This window comes from Sus scrofa, chromosome 2 (assembly GCF_054392235.1).
Source record: "Sus scrofa isolate SSC_HxYL_T2T_F1_AM1 chromosome 2, Sscrofa_HxYL_maternal_Yorkshire_Landrace_v2.0, whole genome shotgun sequence".
NCBI lineage: Eukaryota > Metazoa > Chordata > Mammalia > Artiodactyla > Suidae > Sus > Sus scrofa.
Window position 1 is genome coordinate 80,542,775 of NC_139384.1, and position 17,426 is coordinate 80,560,200.

Genomic DNA, 17,426 nt, shown 5'->3' on the forward strand with positions numbered 1-17,426 from the left:
CGTGGAGGGGCGGTCCCAACGGGGGCGGAGCAGACCCTTTCTGCCGAAAGTTGGTGGGGGGTACTTTTGTGTCATGTGCTTATTCCTTTTCTTTCCCACCCCTCAACCCCTAAGCCCGCCCTAAGCCCGCGATGGGTTCACGGGCATTTTTTAGGAACTTTCTGGTCCGACTGTAGAACTGCCACTCCCAAGATGGAGGCACTTCGCGCCGCCATTAAGCGCGAACCATCAGAACGATTTCTTCTAAGGCTTCACAGGCCTATCCAAGATGGCCGTCTCGGCTCCGGCCGTCCCTTGCCGCTCCCAATATGGCGACCGGGAGCTGCCGTTCAGGGAGCACGGCGTGATGCCGGAAGTGACGCATCCCACACGTTTCCGCTTTCTTTCTGCAGGAGGAGCCGTTGGCTGCTGGGTTAGGGGGCGCGGTGGATATTAACCTTTGCCCCAGCCTCGTGTAGGTGGTGAACCACTGGGTGGGAGAGCACCCCTGTTTCCTGTTGGGGGCAGCCTAAGGGTGTTCCTCGGGAGATGGGGCGACTGTTCCTCGGGCTATTGGCGGGAATTGGCTAGCGAATCCCCTCCCCCCACCCATAGGGAGCGGAGCTTTTGTGATTCCCCCACCATTGATTTGGGCCAAGTGAGACTCCCCTTCACTGGGCAGGACTGGGGAGACACCCCCCCCACGCCCCCACTGTGGGAAGCAAAGTGAGCCGTCATTGCCCGGAAGCGATGGAGGAATCCAGTTGGCTGGAGGGAGAGGTGTCTTCCTTCAGCTGGAAGTATTCCTCTCCCAGTGAGCCGCCCCTTTCTCGCTGCAGCGTGGGGGCACAGCGCATCTCTCAGCAGCTTCCTTCCTCCGACAGAACCCGTTTCCGGCTTCAGAGCCTCCAGCGAGATGTTACTGTTTCTGCTGCTACTGCCCATGTGTTGGGCCGTGGAGGTCAAGCGGCCCCGGGGCGTCTCCCTCACCAGTGAGTTGGCCACCTGGCTAGAGGTGGGGATAGGTTGTGGGAGGCTCCTGGGATAGGCACTTAGAGCCTTCTGCTTTAGGGTCGCGGTCGCTGGGCGGGAAGGCGGCAGTGCTCAGCTGGTGGGTTGTGGGGAGAGGTGCCATTGGGTCCGGAGGGCTTCTTCCTGCCGTGGGCTGAGCGCCTTGACTCCCTTCCCAGATCATCACTTCTACGACGAGTCCAAGCCTTTCACGTGCCTGGATGGCTCCGCCAGTATTCCTTTTGATCAGGTTAATGATGACTACTGTGACTGCAAGGATGGCTCAGATGAACCAGGTGAGCTCTCTTTTCATTCATTTATTTAGTCATCATACATTTATTAGGCAGTTGATGAGTGCCAGGTCCCGAGCAGTGACCAAGACAGACCCCATCCTATCCTCACAGAACTCGGCGATGAGTAAGGGGAAGCAGGTACCCAAGCAAGCTAGTGGTCAGCTTGGTGAGGAGAGCCCTAGGCACTATGGGAGGGGGAGGGGGTAGGCAGGGCCCTGTTCTGAGGGCCTTGGTGAGGCAGGAGGGAGCAGTGGAGAGTTTTGTTTCAGGCCCGAGTGTGCAACTCTGTTTTCTCCCCTTAGTTGGCATCAGTTATTCTCGTGCTCTTTGTGTACATGGTGGATGTGACACGCCGGATTCTGAGCACACTCCACAAACCCTCGCTCTCTTTCTCCCTGCAGGCACAGCTGCTTGTCCCAACGGCAGCTTCCACTGCAGCAACACTGGCTACAAGCCCCTGTACATCTCCTCCAGATGGGTCAATGATGGAGTTTGTGGTGAATGAGATCACCCTGGGGTTGGGGACAGGGTGCTGGGCGGAGGGAAGGAGGAGGCCCTACTGGGTCTGATGGCGCCCCCACCTCTGCCCTCAGACTGCTGTGATGGGACAGACGAATACAACAGTGGGATCGTCTGTGAGAACACCTGCAAGTACGTCGGTGACACCCTCACTCCCCACCCTGAGACCTTGCCTCACCCCGCTGGGTGAATCAGGTTCCCTCTCTTTTCTGCATTTGTGTATCGAGTGCTCACCCATGCCAGGTGCCTTGTGACTGTTCCATCAACAGTTTCTCCTCTGGCCTGGCAGCAGGTGCAGTTTGTTTGCCTATTCAACAGATGAGGAAGCTCAAGCTTAGGAGAATGACTTCCTCAGGGTCACATAGATAGGAGATAGCAGAGCCAGGACACGAACCCAGGTCGGTCTAACTTGAGACTCCATGCTTTTAATGGCTACGCTCTGCAGCAGGACCTGAAAACTGAAATGCCCACAGGCAGGTAAATAAAACAGCAGAAGCAGCCAGAGTGTGAAGCAGTAGGGAGTGGTGGGATTGTAGCATCTGAAGGGTCAGCTGCCCTCCACTCCTGTGAGTTGATGGCTGGTACAGGGCTGGATTTGTTTTTCAAAGAAGCTGAAAATTCTGATACTTATGTAGACCTTCCTGAGGGAAGATCTTTTAAGTAGAGAGAGGATTGTGCTTACTGGCTTTACTGCCTTTCATGTCTGGGACTTTTCTCTCCTTTCTCTCTTGGGAGCTGCCTTCCAGTCCCACATCCCAGCACCCCCAGTCCTCCCTCCCCTGACCCTGAAGGTGGGCCAACCCTGCCCACTGTCCCTTCTCCCAAAGTGAGGGATGAGGGACTCTGAGGCCATGAGGGCCCCAAGGAGGTGGAGGGAGGAGGGTTTGCTTTTTATTTTCGCCAACACTAAGGGGTGACTGATGATAGGGGATTTGAAACCTTTTGGAAGAGGCAGACCCCTGGGTCCTAAGTGCCTCCCTGGTGGTGCCTGTGTGTTCCCTCACTCCAGAGAAAAGGGCCGTAAGGAGAGAGAGACCCTGCAGCAGATGGCGGAGGTGACCCGAGAGGGCTTCCGCCTGAAGAAGATCCTGATTGAGGACTGGAAGAAGGCCCGAGAGGAGAAGCAGGTGAGGGGCCCGGCAGGGCTGACCCAGGACGACCTGGAGGTGCCAGGCTGGAAAGGCTGGGTGGGGTTTACATCAGCTCCTGATAGTGGTGTTCTTGGGGCAGTTACCGTCCGTTTGTGTCTTGTTTCACTCCTTTGTCCACTGGGGTTTTTTTGTGTTTTTTTTTCGGTCTTTTTTTTGCCATTTCTTGGGCCACTCCCAGGGCATATGGAGGTTCCCAGGCTAGGGGTCCAATCGGAGCTGTAGCCGCTGACCTACGCCAGAGCCACAGCAACATGGGATCTGAGCCACGTCTGCGACCCACACCACAACTTATGGCAACACCAGATCCTCAACCCACTGAGCAAGGCCAGGGATCGAACCCACAACCTCATGGTTCCTAGTCGGATTCGTTAACCACTGGGCTATGACAGGAACTCTGTCCACTGGGCATTTAGTCATTAGTTAGGCTAGTACCAAGTGGGTGGCAGTTAGCACCGGTGTCGAGCAGGCCTTGGGTGCAGACTGAAGTGGGCTTGAAGGAGCTCTGCTGCTCCTAGAACAGGAGGGACGCCTCTGTGGCCTGGTTCTGGGCTTCTCTCGGCTGTAAGTTAGGGCCAGTGATAGGCTTCTGGGGGAGGGCTCATGATGGGGGATGGTTAGCCGCAGCCAGGTTAGTTCAATAGGGTGGGTGCTGGGGTAGAGGGGCAGAAGAGTGTGTGTTCCCAGGGCCGTGTCTCTCCCTCTCCTGTCTGCCACCTGCCTGGCTGTTTGGTGGGTCAGAGTCCTTAGCACTGCCTGACACTGAGCAAGGCTGCAGCTCTGTTCCTCTGCCAGCAGAGGTTCCAGATTTTTCTCTCCCACCCCCATAGGCTGGCTGGTGAGGTGCCTCTTGAATTCATGGGGCAGTGAATTCAGGGTCAGTGAGATCCTTCCTGAGTTTAGAGCATAATGGGGGAGCCACATGGTGAGGTTGGCTGGAAATGACCCTTCCCCGCCCGGGCAGGTGGGAGGATCCTGGCAGCAGGCCAGGCTGAGGTGTCAGCCAAGGTCTTGGGAGGAAAGTGATCTCCTAGGGGCTGGGGCTAGGACTAAGACCCTACAGCTGGGGACCCCATCCCTAGGCTGGAGCCCACCCAGCATATGCATTCCTTTCTGAAATAGCCACAGAGGCACTGGCCTCGGGTGTCACGGGTAGAAGCAGACATCAAACTGCTTCAAGCGTGCAGAATCTAGGGGGAGGGACAGACAGACAAAGTGACAGCCAGGGTTCCTGGAAAAAGGGATGTTTGAGATGACAAGGCATAAAGGCAACTCGCTCAGTATTTCTACTCCCTGAGCCCACCTTGGGGACAGTAAGCAGGGAAGACTTATAGAGGAGGAGGCTTCTATCTAAACTGAAATTTATTTATGTATTTTTTTGTTTTTGATAGGGCCACACCCATGGCATATGGAGGTTCACAGGCTAGGGGTCGAATCAGAGCTGTAGCTGCCGGCCTACGCCACAGCCTCAGCAACACCAGATCTGAGCTGCATCTGCAACCTACATACATCACAGCTCACGGCAATGCCAGATCCTTAACCCACTGAGCGAGGCCAGGGATCAAACCTCCAATCTCATGGTTCCTAGTCAGATTCGTTAACCACTGTGCCACGATGGGAACTCCCTAAACTGAAATTTAAAGGGTAATTCAGAGTGAACCAGGCAGAGTGTTTCAGACAGAAGGAAAGCACTTGTGGAGAACTGGAAGCAAAGAGCACGTGAGGGTCTCTTGACAGGGCACTTGGATCTTAAGCATTTAAGATAGTGATGGAGCAGATGGAGCTGGAGTGGTGGGCAGGAGCCTGGTGATGCTGGGCCTTGGAGGCACACTGAGGTGTTCTGGTTTCTCTCCAGTGGGCTGCAGGGAACTACAGTGAGGGGGAGCCCAGGGAGGGGTGTGTATTTTGGAAAGATCCTGTGGCCACCCTGTGGAGTAGAGGCAGGGAGGCTCTGTGAGGAAGAGGCCAGAGCCAGAAGAGCTGGTCCCTTCTCTTCTGTCCACCCAGAAAAAGCTCATTGAGATACAAGCTGGAAAGAAGTCACTGGAGGACCAGGTGGAGATGCTGCGGGCAGTGAAGGAGGAGGCTGAGAAGCCAGAGAAGGAGGCCAAAGACCAGCACCGGAAGCTGTGGGAAGGTATGTCACTATGTCACAGGGTGGCCGTGACTTGCCCTGGGCTCCTGGCTGGGAAGAGCCTGGGCCCAGGAGCCCCTTCTCTATTTCACTGATTTTTTGTTTTGATCATGGCGACTTAGTTTCCCATGTATCTGGTTATCTTTGACTGTGTGTTAGTCATTGTGTTTAACATTCACTTATAGGAGTAGCTTGCAGCAGGAGGAGAGGCCCCTCGCTGGAGAGGAGGGTTTTTTTTTCTGCCATCTCTTGGGGAGCACTACCATTCAGGGATCCATTGAATCCAAATTCAAGGCTGAAGATTCCTCCAGCTTCTCAGGCAGTGTGAACTGAGGTCTGAGCACAGGCTGGGTGATTTCTGGTCCAGCTTATCTCTGAGGGGCTCCCCGTGGGGTTATAGTTCTTGTGGCGGGGGGTGTGTGTCACCTTGGCTTTGATTTTCATTTCCCTTCCTTCTCAAGTCGTCAAAATGGACATTCACATTTGCCAGGATTGGCAAAAGCTCTTAGGGCTTCTGCACTCCCTTACTTTCCCGACTTCTTTTTTGCCCTGGCAGCTCCTTCCTGCCTTGGTTGGCCTTAAGGTGATTTTTTTTTTTTTTTTTTTTTTTTTTTAAATGCTTTGTCCAGAGTTTTCTTGCTGTTGGCAGATTGTGCTGCTCTTACAGGAAGTTCGAAGCCTTGGCCTTTGATCTCAGCCTGCTCTGTGCAGGGACACGTAGTGGAAGCAAACTAGAAGGGAGAGGTGGGGCAGAAACCCACTCCAGACTAGTTAAAGGGCCAAGCATTGCTGGAAGGGTTTGGGGGTGTGGCCCAGCTCCTCCTAGGGCCAGTGAGCAGGGACTGGCAGCCTTCCCTCTGAAGCCAGGCTATGATCTCCTCCATCTCTTTGAGCATCTGCTGCCGCCTTTCTTCTCTCCCTCTGTTCTGACTTCTCATAATCAGTAATTCAGTTGTTCATCCAGCAGACATTTGCCGAATGCCTTCTTTGTGCCAGGGACACCCCAGGTGCCAGTGATACAGCACTGAACATGTTGGAGAAAGCCTCTGTCCGCACAGGGCAGAGAAGGCTGGCAGAGGGAACAGGTGCAAAGGTCCTAAGGCAGCATCTTGTGTAGTTTTTTTTTTTTAGGCAAGAAATAGATTTGTAGGATGCTTGTAGTGTTCCCGTTGTGGCTCAGTGGTAACAAACCCAACTGGGATCCATGAAGACGTGGGTTTGGTCCCCGGCCTCTCTCAGTGGGTTAAGGATCCAGTGTTGCCGTGAGCTGTGGTATAGATCACAGACACTGCTCAGATCCCACATTGGTGTGGCAGTGGCTGGCAGCTACAGCTCTGCAGCCCCTGCCCTGGACTTCCATATGCTGTGGGTGCGGCCCTAAAAAAGACCAAAAAAAAAAAGGGATGTTTGTGAGAGATACAAGCAGGCAGTCAAAGAAGCTCTACCTTGTCTGGTTTTTAAGGAACGGCAAGGAGGCCATGGGAGGAAGTGAAGGGAGAGTTGGTGAGAGTCAAGGACAGGTGCTGATGGCACAGGCCATGCAGGGATCACTAGGAAGACTTGGGCTTTTTACCCCCCCAGTGAGGTGGAAGCCATAGAGGATTCTGAGCAGAGGAAGAATAGGAGCTGACTGCATTGGTGCGGGCAAGAGAGGAGGAGGCTGGGACGGGCAGGGGGGAGGGCCTTGAGGTAGAGAGAAGTGGGCGGGGTCTGGGTACAGCCTGAGGGCAGACTGAAGCCTCACCCCCACCTTGCTGCCTCACCCTCCGCTCACTTGGCGCAGGTGAGCAGAGAGGCCCCTATCCAGAGTTCCAGTGGCCTGTTGGGCAAGACCACTTGCACACATTCCCTTCTTCTTTCCCTTCTGCTCCCAGACCTGGCTTCCAGCATTTTCCACTTCTTAGAGACTTTGGGCCTTGTCATCACCCCTCTTTCCTGGGGGGAAGCTGGCATCTTCTCTCTATGTAGAAGCATGCTCAGGCTCTGCCACCCAGCTGTCCCCAAGATCCACCCTTTCCTTCAGTGCTGTGAAGCTGGACAGTGCCCAGCTTCACTCTCTCCCCTCTCCCCCCCTTCCCTCCCTCCCTCCCTCCCTCCCTCCCTCTTTTTCTCGGGCTGCACCCATGGCATATGGAAGTTCCCAGGCTGGAGGTCAAATCAGAGCTGCAGCTGCTGGCCTACACCACAGCCACAGCAACACAGGATCCTTAACTCACTGAGCAAGGCCAGGGATTGAACCTGTGTCCTCATGGATACTAGTCAGGTTCGTTACCGCTGAGCCACAACAGGAACTCCACAGCTTTGATTATTAAATAACCTGTTCATTTTGCAAACTCCCTGGGCAGCCTCTTCTTTTTGTCCTATTGAAAACTGACTTCCTAGACCTTCTTGTTCTGGTTTTGGAGATCTGGTTTTCCCTGGGCCCATAGCTAAAGTCTGTGAACTTTTTCTCCACCATCTTCATAGAAGCCACTGCTCTGTGTCTTCCTGCCCATTCTCTTGGCAGTCTACTCTCTACTCGAGAGTAGACTCAGTAGCCCTCTTCTGAGCTGGGACCCTGGCCTCTGTCTTCTCTCCTCATTGGTTCCCCACCTGGAAATCCAGCCGTACCTGATTGTTTTTGGACCCCAGACTCAACCAGATCACCTCCTTCTCCTCCAAAGCCTCCTTCCCTCCTCTCAATGACAGCCAGCCACCCGAGGCGGCCAGGATTCAGTCAGCATAGAGACCAGGGGTTGGCAAACTGTAGCCCACCTGCAGCCCACGGTTCCAAGCTGGCCAGCTGCCTGCTCGTATCAATAAAGTTTTTCTTCTTTTTTGTCTTTTCTAGGACCACACCCGCAGCATATGGAGGTTCCTGGGCTAGGGGTCTAATCAGAGCTGTAGCCGCCAGCCACAGCCACAGCCGCAGCAACAAGGGATCCGAGCTGCGTCTGCGACCTACATCACAGCTCATAGCGAGGCCAGGGATCCAACCTGCAACCTCATACTTCCTAGTCAGATTTGTTAACCACTGAGCCACTACAGGAACACCTGTATCAATAAAGCTTTATTGGAGTTCCCATTGTGGCTCAGCTGGTTACATACCTAACCAGTATCCCTGGCCTCGCTCAGTGGGTTAAGGTTCTGGTGTTGCCATGAACTGTGGTGTAGGTCATAGACATGGCTCAGATCCAGAGTTGCTGTGGCTGTAGCACAGGCCTGCAGCTTCAGCTCCAATTTGACACCTGGCCTGGGAACTTCCATATCCTGCACATATGGCCCTAAAAAGGGAAAGAAAAAAAAAGTTTTATTGACTCACAGCTGTGCCCCTCCCTATGTTTATATAATTCTTCCAGCTGCTTTTGAGATACAACCACAGAGTTGAGTGATAGCCAATAGAGACCTTATGGCCTGCCAAACCTAAAATGTTTATCATTGGGTCCTGAACAGAAGAAGTTTGCCAACCCCTGATAAAGGTCCTGGTACTCTCTCCCACACTGACCATGGGCTGACTGGAGCATCTAGAGCTTGTTTCACAAGGATCATCCTGCTCCTGCCTCCCTTCCTCATGAAGTGTGCCCAGACATGGCCCCATTTCACGGATGAGGAAGCTGAGGCCAGAGAGTCCACTGCCCTGCTCAACTAGATGGATGCCCAGATCTCTCTGATCACAGGCTCTGACCTTGAATACCAGGCTCTAGTCACTCATCTGCTCCTGCCTGGCTCAGGGCCCAGCATTGCCCTTCTGGCCTCCTGATGGCCTCCCTCCATCAGGCCAAGCCATTCTTCTGATGGGCAGTTTTCCTGGCTCAGCAGTGCCTTGGGTGGGACCACATTTGGGCCACCACTGCCTGGTTACAGTACCCCTTGTCCTTGAGTGCCTCTCCCTGCACTACCTCCTGTGCCCTTGACATTTTGGTATGATTGCCTTTCCCCAAAAAATGTTGCTCTTTATTGCTCCTGGGATTCTGCTTCAGCCATTCACACTGCAAATAGAGAGGTGTTAATGGGCCGCTTCCGTGCTCACCTTGAAATGGGAGCAGCACATCAGTGAGTCTGTCTTGGTGTGCCCCAGCCCCTCAGATGTCACTCTTCCACAAAGACATTCCGATTTCCTTCCTGAGATCAGCTCTTCTGATCAATCTTGTGACCAAAAAGACAACTTGAACCTACTTCATAAAAAGTGGAAGCTTTAGGTCCTCTCTCCATCTCTGGGCTCTGCCTCTCTATGGGCTTCCTTCCCAGGCAGGTGCTGCCCTCCTGTATCAGCACAACCACAGGCAGCAGTGCCAGGCTTATTTTCTCTTAGCTCAGCAGCCTCAGTGAGTAGAGAGCAGCACTTCCTCATAAGCCCCAGCACTGATCCCAGGACCAGTTCCCATTGGCTCATCCCAGATCACATGACTATCCATGAACCAATACCTGGAGCCAGGGAATACAGCCCAGGTTCTGATTGGCCAGGCTGTGGTCTTACTGCTCCTCTGTTGTCTGCCCTCCTGAGATTTGGAGTGAGTAACTGATCAAGTCAGATTGTCCAGGGCTGGGCACAACGAAGGGTCACGTACTTTTAAGGGTGGTATGAGTTCCAAAGCCAGATCATCCAGGGTGGGGTGTGAGTGTGAGAGACGTGGAAAGTGACTGGGGCCTTAAAAAAAGGCTGGGGCTTCCCTGCTCTGTTTCTTCCTAGTTTCCGTCTGATTTCCATATGCTCTGATAAAAAGGTTTTTTGTTTTGTTTTGTTTTTTGTTTTTTAGTAACTGTCCTCATCCCAAAAGTAGTAAAAAGGGAGAGTCTTTTACTCTCGAGTAAACTGTACACAGGAGGCATGAAACTTTCCAGACCTTTCCTGTCCATCGAGGGCAGACATGCAATTCTGCAGAGCATAGTAACTCCAAGCGACTCCAGAGCCACATTTCAAGTGGTCAGTGGCCACGTGTAGCGAGTGGCTGTCATTTTGGCCAGTGCAGATGTAGACTGTGCCCATCTGGTCTACATGGTATAGAGGTGTTAATGCTAGGTCAGCGTATACCTAGTCTTTTTATTTCTTTAATCCTTCGCTGAACATCCACACAGCATACACTTTTCTGTTTCAGCCATTTTGAAGTGTACAATTCAGGGGCATAACATAAATCCACGGTGTTAGGCAACCATCACCACTCTCTAGTTCCAGACCATTCCTGCCATCCCATACCCATCAACCAATCCTCCCCCTAGCCCCTGGCAGCCACTCATCTGCTTTCTGTTTCCATGGATTTGCCTGTCTTGGATGTTTCATTTAGATGGAACCAGGCGGTATGTAGCCTTCGTGACTGGCTTCTTTCCCCACGTGTCCTACTGTGGAGGTTCATCCACCTTGTAGCCTTGTGTCGAGACCCTGCTTCCTTTTAACAGTGTATCTGTTATGTCGTGTGTTCCTGGAAGGATTAGTTTTACTCATTATTTATTATTCTTATTTAATCCAGGTGCCATTTTTTTCTCAGGTTTTGGGTGTTTGTCTTCATTGTTTGTAAGCACCTGTTCTGTATTCAGGGGTTGGCCCTTTGTGACTGAAGTCGAATGTATTTTTAGCATCCATCTTCGGTGCCAGGTTCCTGGTGCTCTCTTTGGGCCTTGTGTTAGTGAATACACTCTCGTTTCCTGTTGCTGTTGTTTTGCATCGCAGTGAGCATGTCCTTTTACACATACGGCGAGGCCCTGTTCCTCTTACCCTGATTCTCAGGGTGGAGTTGCCAACTCAGGTTCAAGGGTGGCATGTCGTGGGTTTTTGGTTTTTTTTTTTTGTTTTTTTTTTTTTGTCTTTTTGCTGTTTCTTCGGGCCGCTCCCACGGCATGTGGAGGTTTCCAGGCTAGGGGTCGAATCGGAGCTGTAGCCGCGGGCCTATGCCAGAGCCTCAGCAACTTGGGATCCGAGCCGCATCTTTGACCTACACCACAGCTCACGGCAACGCCAGATCCTTAACCCACTGAGCAAGGCCAGGGATTGAACCCACAATCTCATGGTTCCTAGTTGGATTCGTTAACCACTGAGCCACAACGGGAACTCCGGAATATCATGGTTTGATACAGATTCCCAGAAGGTGGTGGGGTTGAGTCAGATGTGTGCCCTTTGCCAGCTGGGTGACTGTGGGCAGGTCCCTTCATTCACCTCAGCCTCAGGTCCTCATCTGTAACGACGGTGTCTGCTGGGTCTGCCGGGGCCTTGTGGGGTGTCCTGGGATAGAGCCCACTTGTCCTGTTGTAGAGGGCCGAACTTCATAACGAGGCTGCACTTGTGGCTACTTTCTTGAACCCTGACTGGGCCAGGTGGGGATGATACTGGCAGAGGAGGGACCACAGAGCCGGTACTGGGCTGCACTCTGTGCCCACTGGTCACAGCTTAGTTCCCTTCTCCCCTCTCCTGAGACACTCCCCTGGTCCCCCAGGACACCCCTCTTGCCTGCCCACCCCAAGTCTCTGTCTCCTGACCTCTTTCATGCTTGACCTTTTCTTATGGGGGCCTCCTGCCATTAGGACATGGCAGACCTAATGCGTGGTCCCTCACCTGCCCCTCACAGTCACCAGTGGTTCAAAACAAATGTCCACACCTGGAGTTCCTTTTGCGGCTCAGTGGGTTAAGGACCCAACTAGTACCCATGACAATGTGGGTTTGACTCCTGGCCTCTCTCAGTGGGTTCAGGATCCGGCTTTGCCACAAGCTGTGGCATAGGTTGCAGCTGCAGCTCCACTTTGACCCCTAGCCTGGGAACTTCATGTGCTGCAGGTACAACCCTAAAAAGAAAAAAAAAAAAAAGACGAAAGTCCCCGTCTGACCCATCTGCATACTCCCTCAGCTGCCTCTTCAGGATCTCCCCACAATCTGGCACTTTTCACCTCCTCGCCCTCCCCGCCCTGGTCATTGCCTGGCTCCCTCCTCCCTCCTCCAGTCTGCCCCCTGCAGGTGGCCTGATTTGGGCCTCAGTGCCCAGTGTAGGGCCAGGCACACATAGTTCCCCCTGGGGTGTTGGGAGAGCCAGAGGCAGGGTGGAGGGTGATGGTGCTGACCCCTCCACAGAGCAGCAGGCCGCCTCCAAGGCCCAGCGGGAGCAGGAGCTGGCAGCCAACGCCTTCCAGGAGCTGGACGATGACATGGATGGAGTGTGAGTATGCCTATGCTGCCCTGGGGTCCCTCTTCCCGCTCCCCGCCTTTTAGGAAACCAGCCCGAGCTCCCCTCCTGGCCTGGGGCCTGAGTTGGTCCCAAGCCCTTTCTGAAGAAGCTTCACATATAATATGGGTCTAGATCAGCCCTGAAGGGAGGAGATGAGGGAAATCAACCCCTCAAGGAGCTGGCCAAGGGGACTAGGGATCCCACTACTTTTTACGAGCCTATCCTGGGGCCTGGGACACGTGGGAGAATCCTGCCTCTGCCCCTCAACTTGCACCCTGACCCCAGGCAAATGGCTCAGTGGAGGGCGGGTTGTCGGGAACCAAGAGGCTGGGCAAGTCCCTAGTGGGAAGTGTGGCGCAGCAAGGAGCAGGGGCTTCACAGGGACCTAGGGGGCAGAATGGGCAGAGCAGTCCATTCCCTGGTTGGCGATGGTGGCGGGTGGGGGGATAGGATGTGGTGCCTGGGCTGTTATGGGTGTTTGGGCTTTGCTGGAGGGTGCCAGGCAGAGGGCAGTTTCCGTGTGTTGGGTTCTAAGGGTGGCAGAGAGTGGAAGCTGGATGGGTCAGGAAGGGGGAGGACTGGGGGACACAGGAAGTCCAGGTGTCTCCTGATCCCACCCTGGTGTGTCCGTCCTTCCCTTGAGCCCTAGGATTGTGGAGCCTCAGGAGGGGTAGGAGCCAGGGCACTGGGAGGCTGGGACCTGTTCTTCCCAGGGGTGCGGGCCAGAGGGGGGCCAACCCCAGCTTCCTGCTGCCCTCCCCTCCCCACCCAAGGCCCTGAAGCAGGTTCTCGGGAGGAGGCAGGCAGCTTGTCCAGGAGCCAGTGGGCCTCACTCCCCCCGTCCCCCACCGACTCCCATCTGCGTCCCTGCAGGGTCTCAGTGGCCGAGCTTCAGACCCACCCAGAGCTGGACACGGACGGGGACGGGGCACTATCAGAAGGGGAAGCCCAGGTACCCAACCTTGCACCTTCACCTGGGACCTAGAGTAGGCTGTGGGCTACTCCCATGGAAGGTTCCTTGCTGGCCTTGGGCTGCTGGGACACCCAGCATGGCTGATGTGGCTGGGCCTTATGGGTGAGCAGGAGGGCAACCTCCCAGGGCTGCTTCTCCCTGCCCTTTGGGACCTGGTAGGGTCACAGGGTTGCCCAGGGGTGTCTGGTCGGGATAGAGCCAGGTTCCCATACACCTGCCTCGCCACCCCAAGTGCATGCACCCGTTTCGTCCTCTTTACAGACGGGGCTTTATCTTTCTGTTTTCACTGGCCTGGACCCTTGCTCCTTGGTCTCCTGTCCATCGCTGCCCTGCTCGTCCTTTCCTCTCCCATCCTAGCTTCTGCCTCTCTCACTGAAGGCTGGGCGACCTTTGGTGTCTCTCTGCCTGACCCTCTCTCTCCCAGGTCTCCAGTCCCCATCCCTGCTCCTCTCCAGCCCCCTCCTTCTTTCCCACAGGCCTGTGCTGCCCCCTTCTGGCTGCTGCTCCTCACCCAGCCTGGTCCTGGGCAGTCAGGGCATGCTGTGCCTGGCACCGCAGCCTCCCTCCCCCCACCCCGTGAGAGTGCCTGGGGTGCGGAGGAGGGGCATGTGGAGGTCTTGATCCTGACACCACCCCAACATATGCACACAGACCCTTCTCGGGGGAGACTCCCAGACGGATGCTGCTTCCTTCTATGACCGCATCTGGGCTGCCATCAGGGACAAGTACCGGTCTGAGGTCAGTGGGGGGAGGGGAGGGGATGTGGTCCTGCCCCCCTCACCCCGCCTCTCGATGCCTCACAAAGAAACTGCCTCCAGTTCTGGCACCCGGCCACCCTAGCCAGCTGGGCGACCCCACACCCTCCGCAGAGGCCTCCCTGCCCCCAGTTCTCTGTCCCTCCCTCCCTCCTTCCAGGCTTGTTGGAAGGATTAGAGACATGAGGCCTTCCCTTGGGCAATGGAGCTTGGACCCAAGATCTGGGGGTGGGGGTGGACCCCGAGTCCTCAGTACCAGCCATTCCGCACATCTGCCAGGTTCCACCCACCGACGTGCCATCGCCATCTGCACCTGACTTGACGGAGCCCAAGGAGGAGCAGCCCCCGGTGCCCTCACCACCCACAGAGGAGGAGGACGAGGACCAGGACGAGGAGGAAGAAGAGACAGAGGAGGAGGAAGAGGAAGAGGAGGAAGAGGATTCCCAGGTGCAGGCGGAGCAGCCCAAGGTGTGTGTTTAGGAGAGAAGGGAGTGATGGGGTGGAGTTCCTGTTGTGGCGCAGCAGAAACGAATCCGACTAGGAACCATGAGGTTGCAGATTCGATCTCTGGCCTCGTTCAGTGGGTTAAGGATCCGGCATTGCCATGAGCTGTGGCGTAGGTCATAGACACAGCTTGGATCTGGCATTGCTGTGGCTCTGGCGTAAGCCAGTGGCTACAGTTCCGATTAGACCCCTAGCCTGGGAACCTCCATATGCCGTGGGTGTGGCCCTAAAAGGACAAAAGACAAGAAAAAAAAAGAGAGAAGGGGGTGATGGGGTGGGGGCAGGTTCATGCGCCTACTCTGTTCCTCCCCCTCAGGAGGCCCCACCCCCACTTGTGACACCCCAGACAGTCAGCCCCACCGAGGAGGACAAAATGCCACCCTATGACGAGCAGACGCAGGCCTTCATCGATGGTGAGAGCTGAGCCTGGGAGGGAGGGGACCCTTCCCATCGCCTCCTGTGGGGGCCCAAGAAGCAGGCCTCACCTGCACCTCATGATGGGCTTGGGTGGCCCCAAGCAAGCCCAGGGAACTTGGAGCGACCTGGAGGGGGCTTCTGGGCCTGGGGAAGCCAGCACCTCCCCCACCGGTCCCCGGGGCCCTCCTGCCTCCTCATGGGCTGCTGCTTGTTTGTGCCACCCCTGGCGGGTGAGGAGCCATCTGGGTCCCCGGGATCCCTGCCCCTGCTCCCTGGGGAGCTGAGAGGCTGGTTGATGGGATGGGGTCTGCCCTGGGGCTAGTGGGTCCGGTGGGATCTTTCTGGGTCCAGTTCTCTCTCAGAGCAGTCCGGGGGCAGGGGAAGCGGGCTTGTCTGTGGCATCCCCTTCCCTCACTTGCTGGATAGGGGGTGGGGGCAACTCTGACCTCCTTCCTGGCCCCCACCAGCCGCCCAGGAGGCTCGCAACAAGTTCGAGGAGGCTGAGCGGTCCTTGAGGGACATGGAGGAGTCCATCAGGTATGGGGCGTGAGTGTGCGGCCACAGTGAGGCCGCATCTCCACCAGCTCCACAGCTGCCTGCCGCATGGCTCCCCAGGGGAGGTGGTAATGGGGAGTCGCCCAGGCAACCTCAGGCGAGGTGGTGGTGAGTTCTGCAGGGGAGGGTCCCCAGGCGACAGGGAGCAGAGCCCAGCCCCCGAGAGGCCCTCCGCCTACTGCAGCGGGCCTTCCTGTGTTGTCCTCAGTCGGGCTGGGGTGTTCCTGGCTGCCCCTTAACCTCCTGGTCTCCCCTCTTAGGAATCTGGAGCAGGAGATTTCCTTTGATTTTGGCCCCGACGGGGAGTTTGCCTACCTGTACAGCCAGTGCTACGAGCTCACCACCAATGAGTGCGTCCCCCATGGGCAGGCTGGACGGGTGGGCTTGGAGGGCCTGGGCCTGAGCAAGGACACGGGGAACAAAGGGGGTGGGCTTTGCAGTCACTGAAGTTTGAGGTACCTGAGTGTCCCCTGTTGGGGGGGTGTTGTGGAGGTTGGGGCCCATATTTCCCCACCCACCAGCCCCATCCCATGACAGGTATGTCTACCGGCTCTGCCCCTTCAAGCACGTCTCACAGAAACCCAAGCTCGGCGGCTCCCCCACTAGCCTCGGGTGAGTTGGGTTCAGGCTGGGTCCCCCTCCTCTCAGCCCCTGGCCCCTTGTCCCCCTCTGCCGGTCCCACTCAGCACCCAACTCTCCTGCAGCACCTGGGGCTCGTGGGCCGGCCCCGACCATGACAAGTTCAGCGCCATGAAGTATGAACAGGGCACGGGCTGCTGGCAGGGCCCTAATCGCTCCACCACTGTGAGTACCAGGCGGGGGGTGGCGGGGGGGACCCAGGCCTGCCAAACCGGCCTGAGCCTTACCAGCCACCTGCCCCAGGTGCGCCTGCTGTGTGGGAGGGAGACGGTGGTGACCAGCACCACGGAGCCCAGCCGCTGCGAGTACCTCATGGAGCTGACGACGCCAGCCGCCTGCCCAGAGCCACCGCCTGAACCACCCACCGAGGGTGACCATGATGAGCTCTAGCCCTGCCCCGCCTGGTGCAGAGGTGGGTGGAGAGGTGCCCCCACCCCCCCCACCCCCCACCTCCTGGGCGAAGCGGGGTCTTGGCTGAGTCGCTGCTTCTCCCACCCATCTCCCTCCGTCTCATTTGGTCTTTCTCTGGCCTCAGAACCTCAAGACGTGGAACCAGCCCTCAGTGGTGCAGCCCACCTGCCCCTCAGTCTGTGGACCAAGGCCTGCCCCTCTGGGTCTCCTTGCTCTCTCCAAGGAGCAAGAACCCAGTGGGGCTCCCTGCCCTGCTCTCGGTGGGGTGGGGACCAGACGGGGTAGAGCCATGTTCCCAGGCCCCGGCCACTTCCACAGATAGAATAAAGGAACCTGCCTGCCCTGGGCCCCCACCCTGGTGGCCCACGCCCACCCCGCCCTGTCCCCCACCCAGGGCATTTGCCTCCCCTTCTGGTGGGGAAGAGTGACTTGACCTGTGACCTCCAAACAATAAACGTGAATCCCCCAACTCATCCGTCTTGCTTTGCTTGGGTGTGGAATGGGCCAGAGGTGGCAGAGGGCTGAAAGCAGGGGAAAGAGCTGTGTGCGGGTCCTGGCGGTCCCACTTCCTCATCAAGCTGGCTTAGTTGGCGGTCTCACTTGAGATGCCTGGTGAGCAAAGCCTGGTGCCATGGGACAGATGGCTCCTGGGCCGGTCTCCCACCCCTCAATCTTGTGCTGTGGGAAGGCAGAAGGGCTCCAGATGGGAGCCAGGCCCAGAGAGGGACAGATGTTTGCACACAGCCACACAGCAGGGAGGATGGCACAGGCTCCAACACTCCCTGCATGCCGACACACAGATACCAGAGGCTGTAAGATTCTGAACTTTTATTTTCTGGCATGAAAAGTACAAATAATTAAACAATTCCATGTAAAAGTCTGTTACCGCGGCCAGGCCTGTAATCCCGGTAATAAATAGTGTCTAAACTCAACGCAAAGTGGTCTTGTTGGGTTTTGGGTT

The 17,426-nt window shown here is 56.1% G+C and overlaps 1 protein-coding gene across 2 annotated transcripts; it reads left to right on the forward strand.

Annotated features, from left to right (window-relative positions):
- Window positions 1-362: 362 nt before the first annotated feature.
- Window positions 363-17,403, forward strand: PRKCSH (PRKCSH beta subunit of glucosidase II). Of its 2 annotated transcripts, none has more exons than NM_001244598.1 (18): window positions 363-454; window positions 864-971; window positions 1,170-1,286; window positions 1,685-1,780; window positions 1,877-1,934; window positions 2,812-2,929; window positions 4,958-5,087; window positions 12,118-12,202; window positions 13,085-13,163; window positions 13,836-13,922; window positions 14,219-14,407; window positions 14,760-14,856; window positions 15,328-15,397; window positions 15,676-15,765; window positions 15,953-16,027; window positions 16,120-16,219; window positions 16,298-16,466; window positions 16,590-17,403. In NM_001244598.1, the coding sequence occupies exons 2-17, from the start codon at window positions 896-898 to the stop codon at window positions 16,442-16,444; spliced, it is 1,614 nt and encodes a 537-aa protein (NP_001231527.1). In that variant the 5' UTR covers window positions 363-454; window positions 864-895; the 3' UTR covers window positions 16,445-16,466; window positions 16,590-17,403. The 2 variants fall into 2 exon arrangements, with proteins under 2 accessions (NP_001231527.1, XP_005654813.1); XM_005654756.4 differs by having other exon boundaries at window positions 368-454; window positions 819-971; window positions 16,590-16,934.
- Window positions 17,404-17,426: the final 23 nt, after the last annotated feature.

Bases quoted from the DNA above. Each gene is read 5' to 3' on its own strand.
- PRKCSH (NM_001244598.1), top strand. From the start codon at position 896: ATGTTACTGTTTCTGCTGCTACTGCCCATGTGTTGGGCCGTGGAGGTC. The intron at 1,935-2,811 runs GTACGTCGGTGA...CCCTCACTCCAG, and splicing joins GTCTGTGAGAACACCTGCAA to AGAAAAGGGCCGTAAGGAGA. The intron at 16,220-16,297 runs GTGAGTACCAGG...CACCTGCCCCAG, and splicing joins GCCCTAATCGCTCCACCACT to GTGCGCCTGCTGTGTGGGAG.